Here is a 12,284-nt window from a genome sequence, read left to right on the forward strand (position 1 = left end):
GCTGTAAATGACCCACAGGTTAGGCTCAAAATTTGTAATAAACATGTCACGGTAATAAAAAAATATGGCGTTTTTAATGCAGTGTACAACAAAAATAATTTCCTTAAATTTGAGTCTCAAAAACAAGAAATGGAGGGGAAGTTCTTACATATATGGGTAAATACTGCTCTCTCCTTACATCCATTTTATAGAGTTGTAATAGAAATTGTGCGCAGGTTCACAGGCCTCGTTTCAACTCCCACAAGTCGGCCAAAACTGGACACAGACACACCTTCAAATGTTTGCAAATCAACACTTGTATTTTCTCCATCGGTCTGAAAACATGGCATCAAAAAGAACACAAAAATAGCACCAAATATCAGTTGATTTAAAAAAAAAAGTTTTCCAACAATATACAGCTGGGGCAACTTATGGCACATGGAGCACACTAAATTAAATTTGATTGCATATATATTATAGATAAAAGTTGATGTTTAGACTGCAAAAGTCACTCGCACTTTGTGAAATAGTCTTATAACCTAAATAGTCTTATGTTTCATTTCTGCTTTACTACGTCACACTCTTAAAGAAAACCATGCATGTTGTTCCGATGTTACCTGCTGGTGTGGAGTTATTTCATCTCACGCAGGCGCAGAACGTCGACGGCTGTTGTCTTTGTGCGACTTGTTGGCCAAGAAAAAGGCGACGTGAGGCGACTCAAAAGTCGGCCTTCGTCGCCGCTAGTTCTCTGATATCGGGTTGGTGTGTCTGGGCCTTAACTAGCTTTTTTTGAGGGCGTGCCAAACTAGCCGCTAGGCAGGTGTTATGCAAATGTGTTACTTGGTGACATCACCATGTTACGGAAGAAAAGGTGGGACTTCAATCACGGCGTTTCAGGCAGTTCAGCAGTTTCTGTGGGGGAGAGTAACTCCCTTTGGCGTGGACCTTTTACATGCACAAAAAACTCAAAAACACCAAAGGAAAGGGGAAAAACACAAAAGCATAACAGGTCCTCTTTAACATATTAAAAACAATACCGACTGACTGATCGAGCCAAGTAGATTCCTGCTCAAAACTCATCTTTTCCAACACAAAACATGAGGTAGAGAGGACGTAACTGCAGATCCTCCCTGATGACTGACAAAAAAACAACTTTTATGTGCAGCTGAGGTTCGTCACTCCTACTGTAGTTAACCACTGTATACAAGAAGCATCCATTGCATTTGTGCGTCATGGGAAAGTTGACAGATACGAATATAAGGTACAACCCAATCTTAGTTTGCTATAAAACACAAGTAATAAGACCACAGGATGATTTTTTTTCTTTAAAAAACACAGTGTTATTGTCAGTCTCATTGCCATTTACCACATTTTACAACCATTTGCAAGCCACCTAGTTAGCATTCACCAGGTTACCCAGAGTAACAACAGGGATAATGTGAAGGAGGACATCCCAAGATACATCAGACCGGCACATACGGGTACTTCGCAAAAAGTCAAGGCCGCACCCCCCCGAAACAGCCTCAAATGTCAGTGTGAAAGCCTCGGCTAACCCGCTACACAACAGCTTTTCATAATTTTCTCTCCTGTGACAGCAAGTTTCTTTCCCCCAAAAGGGAGCTATTACCGGTTTGTTTAAAGTAGAAGTTTGGAGACATGTTTCAACTTCTCCTGTTTACTGTTAGCGTCTATGAGGGCTTGTTTTCCCACAAAAGGGGCGTGGTCACGAGAGCCTACTCTGGATCACATATTGCCGGTCTGATGTTTTGGTGATTGCTCTGCCTGCTTTTGAGGAAAAGGTCTAATCTGAAACAGGATTTTGTAAAATAACATTTAGCTAAGGAGAGCAGTAATACACCATTGCATGATTTATTTTCATATTGACATAATTCTCAGTGTTTAAAAAAGCTTTATGTGTAACTATAGCATGTGTAAAAAAAACTGATGAGAAACAATAAACCAAGAAATGACATGAAGTGATCTGTTTTACCGGTTATACATAAAAAAAAAAAAAAAAAAAAATGCAATACAATTTAGTGTTTTAAGGTGGATTTTATCTTAAAAAGCCATCTCTGAATGACAGTCATAAAAACCCTGCTGGAAGACAAAAATAAAATCCCTCATCTTCTAAAACAGCCTCCTCTTCCTCCTTGAAAGGATGCTCATTTTGTTCTTTCACACCGCTGCATTTGAAGTCTGAATAGTGTTTTTAAAAAGAGGAACATATAATAATAATAGGTGTACAGTCTCTGGTAACAAAAAGTTAAAGAAAATATAAGAAAGAATGTTTACAGTATTTAGCATGGAAAATGTGTGTATATATATATAGTCAATTCTATCATAATATTTTCCACTTTTGGTACAAAAAAAGAGGACTTGGGTTTGTAGTGTTGGGATGTAAGAAGTCGTCTCCTCCACATCAGGAAAAGTTTTTGTTCGTTTCACTCCGAGGTTCACAGTCTACAAAAACTCACTGATTCATGATTCTGTGAGAGACGCCGAGTGTTTTGTCTCTCGTGTGCAATCGATGTATTTCCCTTCTGTATGAATCAAATGCAGCGGGTAACACGGGAAGGGAATAGTGGTCGACTCTGCTGTGAGTTTGACGTCAATACTGGGCTGGAGGTGTGTAAACTACGGTTCGACTGATATCGGTTCCTGGCGCCTAATACTGACCCGTTTGGATTGAAACTTTTGCCAATTTAAACCAAAGGGGAACACCACCTAAATTAAGAACTCCAATATGTTATATCCATGGTCTAGTAAAGTTCAATCAATATGTGTGAACATGAGCTTCTCTCTCTCAAAGCCAGAAACCAGAGAAGTAGGGCTGTGTATTGGCAAGAATCTGGTGATAAGATACGTATCATGATACTGGGGTAACGATTCAATATAGTGTAAGCAAGGCGATATATTGCGTTTTTTTTAGGAAAACTGTCCAAGTATGAAGAATAGAACATAAAAACACCATTTTAGAATAGGCAAATAAGCCACATTTATACTGCATGCAAAAAACAGCATGGGATTATCATAAAGTGGGCTAAATTTTGGCGAGGAAAAAACGTCGTGGTCATTTTCAAAGGGGTCTCTTGACCTCTGACCTCAAGATATGTGAATGAAAATGGGTTCTAGCGGTACCCACGAGTCTCCCCTTTACAGACATGCCCACTTTATGATAATCACATGCAGTTTGGGGCAAGTCATAGTCAAGTCAGCACACTGACACACTGACAGCTGTTGTTGCCTGTTGGGCTGCAGTTTGCCATGTTATGATTTGAGCGTATTTTTTTATGCTAAATGCAGTACCTGTGAGGGTTTCTGGACAATATTTGTCATTGTTTTGTGTTATTAATTGATTTCCAATAATAAACATATACATACATTTGCATAAAGCAGCATATTTGCCCACTCCAATGTTGATAAGAGTATTAAATACTTGATAAATCTCCCTTTAAGGTACATTTTGAGCAGATAAAAAAAGGGCGATTAAATACTGTAATCGACTGACAGCCCTAGTTTTTGGATTTGGGAGAGAGTTGTTCTTGTTTACTAATATTTTTGGACTGTCTTAGACCATCGGAATAATATGTATGAATTTTGAAAACTGGCGTAGTTCCCCTTTAATTCCTTTTCGACTGAATATCTCTTATTTAGCTTTTAATTTTGCCGTTTCCATACAGCTTTTCTGAAGCGATACTTCAAAATGCAAATAAAAACATGTGCATAGAAACACGGCTAGTGTCTTATTTCTACAATAAACATCATATAAAAAGTAAATAAAACTGCTCTGGAGTTATTGTCCTATTCTTTTCTCATGACTTTCAGTTATGGTGATAAGTTAGGTTAAGATGAAGCTGATAATCAATACTCCCATGTAATTCTGGTTAAGACAACACACACGTTTCTTTAACATGTAACATTCATACAGCAATCAATAAATGCTGCTATCTATCTGAATGCAAGACATATTTAATTGCAGGTTTAGGAAGTAGTCAAAGAGGAAACCGACAATGTTGACTTTAAGCTAATATAGGCGAACCGATATCAGTGTGACCTTAGTGTAAACTCTTCAAAATGACAGTAGGCAAGATCATCCAACACGTGTTGTGTTGCGACAGGGTCCGGTGGAGCTCGTAGGTTCATAAACTTGTGTGCTTGTATAAATCTTTTCTTATTTCCGAGCATGAAAAAACGACCAAAAGAGAAGGGATGTGCTGGACGCCTTGGAGGTGATGGGAGTGTGTTTCTCAGCTCTCGTCGTCGGGTTGTTGTTGTTCCAACAGTCGAACGTGAGTGAAGGGGAAGTGGCCTCGTTTGCCCTTACACTCACCCTCCCATTGGCCGTTCACGTTGATCTTGGTCACTTTTACCGTGTCGCCCACCTGTGATATGACAGAAAATAGATAAATACAGGGGTACAATACACACGGAGACACTTCCTCTCTGTGTTAACTGGCAGCATCGGTTCATGCAAGTCGAACACATCAATACGAGGTCAATGTGCGACAGCCCACAGAAAGAACAGTATTGACGTAAAATTGACTGACCCATCTTCGTCTTTACAACTGCAGCAACCCAACATAGACATCCTAGTTTCATTGATATACATAAACAGTGTGACACCAGTTGTTTGATTACTTATTTCTTGTAGAACTGATTCATACTAAAGTGTCAATGGAAAATCTTTAATATAAATTCATGTTTGATTAAATTTTCAGTTCTACATGTTCATTTTTTTCACTTAATCATCAGCTGCTTTCGCCCAACTAGTTCAGTGCCCGTTCGGCTGAATGCTTGACTATTGGTTTTGCTGCTTGAAGCTTTCTCGAGAACCGTATATCCGAACAACTCAACGCGACACTTCCTCGGGTCCTCAGTAGGGATGTCCATAATTAACCGTTAACTGTTAACCGACATTAAGCATTTTAAACGATTAACGCTATCGGTTAAAACGGTTAAAAGAAATGTTAAACTCAAGAGCTGAGCGACTCAGAAGAGCGGCTCATCACTTTAAGGAGAAAAGCTGGTCCACCTTAACCGCCCACCTAAAGAGGCGGAGCCGGAGTTGCAGGACACAGGAAGTTGGCTCCGGTCTCTGACTCGCTTGAGAGAAGTGAAAGAGTTTGTAGTTTCGTAGCATTTATTCACCGACAAATAAACTGTTCACACACTGCTACACCTACGTTCACAGCTATAACACCAACAACAACCTCACACTCACCGCCAACTAAACTAAATTAGATGTGCGGTGAAGACTTTTACTGGCAAAGTGGCTGCATGTCCGCGACACTACACGCAGCATCGTAGCTGCTAAGTTAACGCTCCGGGACGAGTGCACTGGGGACTCCCGTCAACGAATATCTGTTGTGCTCCTACAGCTGGTACACCGCTGCATGCGAGGCATAAATCTTGTCGGTTAATAATCGGTTAACGAGGGTCGGCTATCGGTTAAGAACATTTTCCAAATTGAGCATCCCTAGTCCTCAGCAATATACCCGCCAAGTGTGAAGTTGATCGGATGAGCGGTTGTCGAGAAACTCAAGGGACATTCATACATGCGTACAGGCAGACACTGCTTTGTTAGATAATCAGACTGAATTGCAATTTCCTACTTTTTTCTTTTCTTAGATGTTCAAAAGAAGTAAATTAGAGCCAGTAGATGGAACTCACAGGATGTTGTAATTCCAGGTTATAAACTCTTTTGCAGACAACACACTTTAAATACTGTAGGATTTAATTTAAAATTAACACTGTAGATAAGGACTAACAATTATTCCGTAATTTACAGTGAGAGCATCGTGTACAACTCTGGGAATCTGGACTTCTCTCAACAAATAGTCGACACTTCAGCAGGCTGCACGAATATACTGCGACCTATTTTAACAAGCGGCAGCAGAGGTTCGTAAACAGTGCAAAGTCATCCGGTCTGCTCTATGTCACGCACAACGTCTGTGTCTGTGTTTTTTGAGAGGACTCAGATAAACAGCGGAGGAATTTAAGAGCTGGCTGTGTTGAAAGTTGGTACCATGTGTGTAGATTGATTACATTCATTTCAGTTGTAAAATTATCTTATTGAATTCAGCTTTAGCTTCTGAATCTACTGCCTGAGTTTACTACAGACCCACTGGACGCATCACTGTGATGGAGATAAGCTGGGAGAAGGAAGGTTTGAGAGAAAACCCACAGACACAACGACCACCACCGCCAAAATAAACCACGTATCACAGGTCGCCGTAGCTCATAGACGGTGGGATGCAGCAGGAATGTTTTCAAACACGTCGGAGGTAAACGACGAACGAGAACAACACGGATGTGTGGCGAGACATTGACGTCCGCGGTGAGAAAGAAAAAGGCGGTAGATGACGGGACGGTAAGAGACAACGTAGTGTAACATTTATAACATGAAAAAGCTGCTGAATGAGAAATACATCCACCATAATGTTACACGGAAACACAAGGTGTAAGCCGACCAGCTCACGGTACCGCCAGCTGTGAGCGCATCTGTTTTTAAAGCGTCTTTGCACATGTTCAGTTTGTAACGTTAACTTTTTTGTAATTTTCCAAATAAACCTGCAAAAAGATCCATCTGTTTCTGTTACAAAGTAACAAACCCAGTCCTAGTTCATTACATTATCGAGCAATTGGCAAACTAAATGAAATATAAACTAAAGAGGAAGTATATACGTGTGATTACGTCCGGTTTTCAAAATAAGGTGTGTAACAAAGGGTATATACAAAATACATATATGGGAATAAGATTGATTGGATTATATTAACCAGAAGTATAAAACATTACATGTCCCTTATAAATTAAAAATAAAATGCCGCTAATTTGTGAGGGAAATGTTGTTGCTTGACAGGATTTAATAAACAATGCCTGACAATGACTGATATATTTGACTTCAGGACATCTCTGACTACATACATGCTGAAAATCAAACATTTTTACTGTATTCATTTAGATATTTTCCAAAGGAAAAAGTCCCTAGAAGTGAATGGTTCAACTTTTTCCCATGGTCTAGTGTTAAAAACGTAAACAAAAATCGCAATAAATTGTGATATCAAATCTCAATACATATCGAATCAGCACCCAAGTATCGTGATAGTATCGAATCGGGAGATAGGTGTATCGTCCCAGCCCGAGTGACAACACTAACCGTGAGTTTAGATCACCGTGGGACGGCCTCAGATGATGTCAAACACTCTTCATTAACCTCCACTATTGTTTGCGTTTTGTTTACTAATCTGAGCAATCCTTGTTTATTTATCTAAACTAAAACCAGCGTGGCTTGTCTCACTGACTGGGCTCCAGTATTAATGAATGTACAATGTAATGTTCACATTAACCCAATGGACCGTGAAGAGATGCGTACATAAAGAGATGCCATTGTAAAGGATCTGTGTCCGCCTTTCTCTATAGCGCCATCTCCACTGCGAGTGTCTTCATGTGCGCCGTCAGCTCGCGTTTGTAAAGAAACTTTGTGTGTATGCTCGCATGCATGAGTAAACCATTAACAACAAGGACAATCTAGCCTCAGCTGAGACTCACAGACAGAAAACAGAGAGGAGAAAAAGACAGTGAATAGAAAGAGAAAATGAATGGTGGGTGCTACCTCCAGAGCGAGCGCTGTCTTGTCGTAGGCGTTGGGCACCCTCTTCTGAATGGCTCGCGCATAGACGGGCCCGTTCTGTAGGTTAGGGAGCTGGGCGTTGACTACAGGTTGAGCGTACTGGCCCGGGTCCCCCGGAGGAGCTCCTGTCCCGTCTGTGCTGCCCGCTACCCCTCCAGCTTGCCCCCCCTGTCCACTCCCAGCAACAGGGGGACCCGGGCCGGCAGCCGTGGGCGAGGCGGGCCGGTACTTCTCCACGTAGGGAACGGGGATCATCCCGGCTCGGCCCTCCTGGTTGGCGGCGTTCCACCACTGCTCCTCAGGCTTCTCCAGCACCCGCAGGATGTCACCCTTGCGGAAGGGGAGGTCCTCCTCGTCGTTGCCGGGGAAGTCAAATACCGCCCGTACAAACTCGGCCTCGTCGGTTGGCTGCGGGGCGCCAGCAGAAGCGCTGACGAATCCCGTGTGCTTGGCCTTGTTTACGGGCTCTATGAGCGTGGTGGTGTCCAGGTAGTGGATCTTATAAAACTCCAGCAGGGCCGGCAACGCCTCAAACTCCTGATCCCCAATCCGAAACCGAGGAGGAGCCAAACCTGGCGGAGGAAAGAATCAGAATCAGTTTTTATACAAGGAATTTGACCCCGGTGTTTATGCATCTTTCTAAGCGCAAGTCAGAAGGGTGCAAGTAAAGCCCAGTGGCGCAATGAAAGTGAGGGCCGGCGCGCGCCGCCTGAAGTGGGATCCCGGCCCCGCGGGGGCGTGAGCGCGTGCAATAAGACCCGAAAGATGGTGACGAGAGTCTAACGTCACGCTGCCGTAAAGTGGTATCGGTGCCATTGTATCGGAGCCGTTTTACGAATACGAGTATGAGTACATGAGCATAGTATCGGACCCGATACTGGTATCGATGCATCCCTATTAAAAAGCCTTTAATGAGATGGCTATTTCATTGTGAAATATTACATACAGTGCTGGTTCATTATGAGATAGGTTACAACTAGGGCTGCACCATTAATCGAAATCACAATTTTGGCTTCACACAATTAAATGAACATGATTGACTGCACTATTGACGTTTAAAATGCATGCTCCGCTCACAGAAAAGTCTTATTTTGATGCAAAGATATGTTACTTAGCAGGAATGTAGAACAGAGTGAAAGTGAAAGCAGTGCTCTATTGATTAAATTTTGGATAAAAAAAAATGGATACTGTTCCTACCCACAATGCCCCACACAACTGATACTATGGGGAAATAAAAATGCTAAGGAAGCCCAGAAAGGACAAGAGTTGAGCACCAGCCATAAAGAGGTACAAGCACAGCTGCAGACCTGCAAGCAGGGCTATGTATGTGCAACAGGGGCAGGATCACAGACATTCCTGAAGTGCCAATCTGACCAGTCATCCTCCAGTTGTGACAGCCCAGTCCCATTCAAACCAGTAGCAGCAGCAGCCCAGCCCACCTCACCAGCGCTCGGCTACACGAGGACAAAACACCGCCTCAATCCGAGCAGTGTAAACCACATGTAAAAGTTTTCATTTTTGTTCAAAACAGTGGATATTATTATACCACATATATGCCGAAGTTGAGAGTATAGTCTGAAAACACAGAAAATACTTAAATATGTGTGATAAAAGGGCGGGTATATCTTCAGATTGACAAGATAATGTTAAATTAGGAGAATTAATAATGGGAGTCTGGCGTGGGGCTAAATCAAAGCAATTCACTATTAAAATTAAAATATTATTATATCACATATATGCCGAATTTAAGAGTATAGTCTGAAAACACAGAAAATGCTTTAATATGTGTGATAAAAGGAGTAAAATACCTTCAAATAAACAAAATAATGTTAAATTGGGTGAATTCATAATTGGAGTCTGGAGTTACTTCACTATTAAAATTAAAACAGTGGATATTATTATATCACATATATGCCGAAGTTGAGAGTATAGTCTGAAAACACAGAAAATACTTAAATATGTGTGATAAAAGGGCGGGTATATCTTCAGATTAACAAGATAATGTTAAATGGGTGAATTCATAATGGGAGTCTGGCGTGGCTTGTCAGAGTGGGGCTAAATCAAAGCAATTCACTATTAAAATTAAAACAGTGGATATTATTATATCAAATATATATGCCGAAGTTGAGAGTATAGTCTGAAAACACAGAAAACACTTAAATATGTGAGATAAAAGGAGTAAAATATCTTCAGATTGACAAGATAATGTTTAATTAGGAGAATTAATAATGGGAGTCTGGCGTGGCTTGACAGAGTGGGGCTAAATCAAAGCAATTCACTATTAAAATTTAAATATTATTCTATCACATATATGCCGAATTTAAGAGTATAGTCTGAAAACACAGAATACACTTAAATATGTGTGATAAAGAGAGTAAAATATCTTCAAATTAACAAGATAATGCTACATTGGGAGAATTTATAATGGGAGTCCTGACAGTGGGGCTAAATCAAAGCAATTCACTATTAAAAATAAAACAGTGGATATTATTATATCACATATAAGCCGAATTTAAAAGTATAGTCTGAAAACAGAGAAAACACTTAAATATGTGAGATAAAAGGAGTAAAATATCTTCAGATTGACAAGATAATGTTAAATTAGGAGAATTAATAATGGGAGTCTGGCGTGGGGCTAAATCAAAGCAATTCACTATTAAAATTAAAATATTATTATATCACATATATGCCGAATTTAAGAGTATAGTCTGAAAACACAGAAAATGCTTTAATATGTGTGATAAAAGGAGTAAAATACCTTCAAATAAACAAAATAATGTTAAATTGGGTGAATTCATAATTGGAGTCTGGAGTTACTTCACTATTAAAATTAAAACAGTGGATATTATTATATCACATATATGCCGAATTTAAGAGTATAGTCTGAAAACACAGAATATACTTAAATATGTTTGATAAAAGGAGTAAAATACCTTCAAATTAACAAGATAATGTTAAATTGGGAGAATTTATAATGGGAGTCTGGAGTTACTTCACTATTAAAATTAAAACAGTGGATATTATTATATCACATATATGCCGAATTTAAGAGTATAGTCTGAAAACACAGAATATACTTAAATATGTTTGATAAAAGGGTAAAATATCTTTAGATTAACAAAACAATCTTAAATTGGGAGATTTCATAATGGGAGTCTGGCGTGGCTTGGACAGAGTGTGGCTAAATCAAAACAATTCACTATTAAAACACACATTTTTTAGTATCAAATGAACATATATGGAAAGATTAACTACACAGCTAAATAATTAAACATTTACCTGATCCAGATTGCCGGTTGTTAGTGATGCTGTTGATGATATAATGGGACACTTTGGAGTTCTCTGAGACGGACAGCACGTAGTCACCCGGGCTGGTTATCGAGTCTCTCACCAGGAAAACACCGTGTCTCTGACCCTGGAGGAGGGAGACAGCGTCCTGGCGGCTTAGCCGACCCCAGTACCAGCTAGAGCGGTCTTCGGCGTCAAAATTACCCGCCATGGAGGCTCTGAAACCCGGTCAGGAGGCTGGAGGCCCTTCACCCTTCGCCTCTCCCTCTTATCCAAAACTCATACAAAAAACTTTAGTTCACTAACCTCCTGGAAAACACACTAAAAACACTACAAAACCACACTTTTTTACAACTTTTACGACTTATATCAAACAATTAAAGTTGGCGGAACTTCTATTGCACACAAAAACCCCAATATGAATTGTTTAAAAAGGTTAAAATGACTAATTTAAAACTTAATGTGCAACAAGAAAAAAGAAGTCCCCCGACTGGAAAATGGCGGATCTGAGGGGAAAAGTTGACCTCATCTACCGGAAGAGGGAAAAGTTGACCTCATCTACCGGAAGTGATGCCTGGTGAATGGGAATGGTGCGTTCATGCTCCCCTGGAAAACACAGTTAAAAATGATTCAATGATTCTTCTATATCCTCCTGGAAACAGAGTTAAAAAAGTTACCTTTTTTGTGATTTCCTTCCTATTTAGGGTTAAAACGAAAATCTTAACAATTCAGGCTTGTTAAACGTTTTAGAGTATTAGGGCCACATTGAGGAAAAAACATAAATCTGAGATTTTTGAGAATAAAGTGGTAATATTATGAGAAAAAAGTCATAATATAATGAGAAAAAAGTCATAATATTACAAGAATAAAGTCATAATATTATGAGAATAAAGTCGTTATATTATGAGAATAAAGTCGTTATATTATGAGAATAAAGTCGTAATATTATGAGAAAAAAGTCATAATATTACAAGAATAAAGTCCTAATATTATGAGAATAAAGTCCTAATATTATGAGAATAAAGTCCTAATATTATGAGAATAAAGTCGTTATATTATGAGAATAAAGTCGTAATATTATGAGAAAAAAGTCATAATATTACAAGAATAAAGTCCTAATATTATGAGAATAAAGTCCTAATATTATGAGAATAAAGTCGTTATATTATGAGAATAAAGTCGTAATATTATGAGAATAAAGTCGTTATATTATGAGAATAAAGTCGTAATATTATGAAAATAAAGTCCTAAAATTATGAGAATAAAGTCGTTATATTATGAGAATAAAGTCGTTATATTATGAGAATAAAGTCGTTATATTATGAGAATAAAGTCGTAATATTATGAGAAAAAAGTCATAATATTACAAGAATAAAGTCATAATAT

At 39.3% G+C, this 12,284-nt stretch overlaps 1 protein-coding gene across 1 annotated transcript; it reads right to left on the reverse strand.

Moving 5' to 3' along the window:
• Positions 1 to 1,832: 1,832 nt before the first annotated feature.
• LOC141752420 (adapter molecule crk-like) lies at positions 1,833 to 11,412 on the reverse strand. The gene is made up of 3 exons (XM_074610384.1): positions 10,890 to 11,412; positions 7,593 to 8,182; positions 1,833 to 4,361 (listed from the first exon to the last, which is right to left on the reverse strand). Exons 1-3 carry the CDS (start codon positions 11,107 to 11,109, stop codon positions 4,227 to 4,229), a joined length of 945 nt encoding a protein of 314 aa, XP_074466485.1. The 5' UTR covers positions 11,110 to 11,412; the 3' UTR covers positions 1,833 to 4,226.
• Positions 11,413 to 12,284: the final 872 nt, after the last annotated feature.

The sequence above is a fragment of the Sebastes fasciatus genome, chromosome 16 (assembly GCF_043250625.1).
Source record: "Sebastes fasciatus isolate fSebFas1 chromosome 16, fSebFas1.pri, whole genome shotgun sequence".
Lineage (NCBI taxonomy): Eukaryota > Metazoa > Chordata > Actinopteri > Perciformes > Sebastidae > Sebastes > Sebastes fasciatus.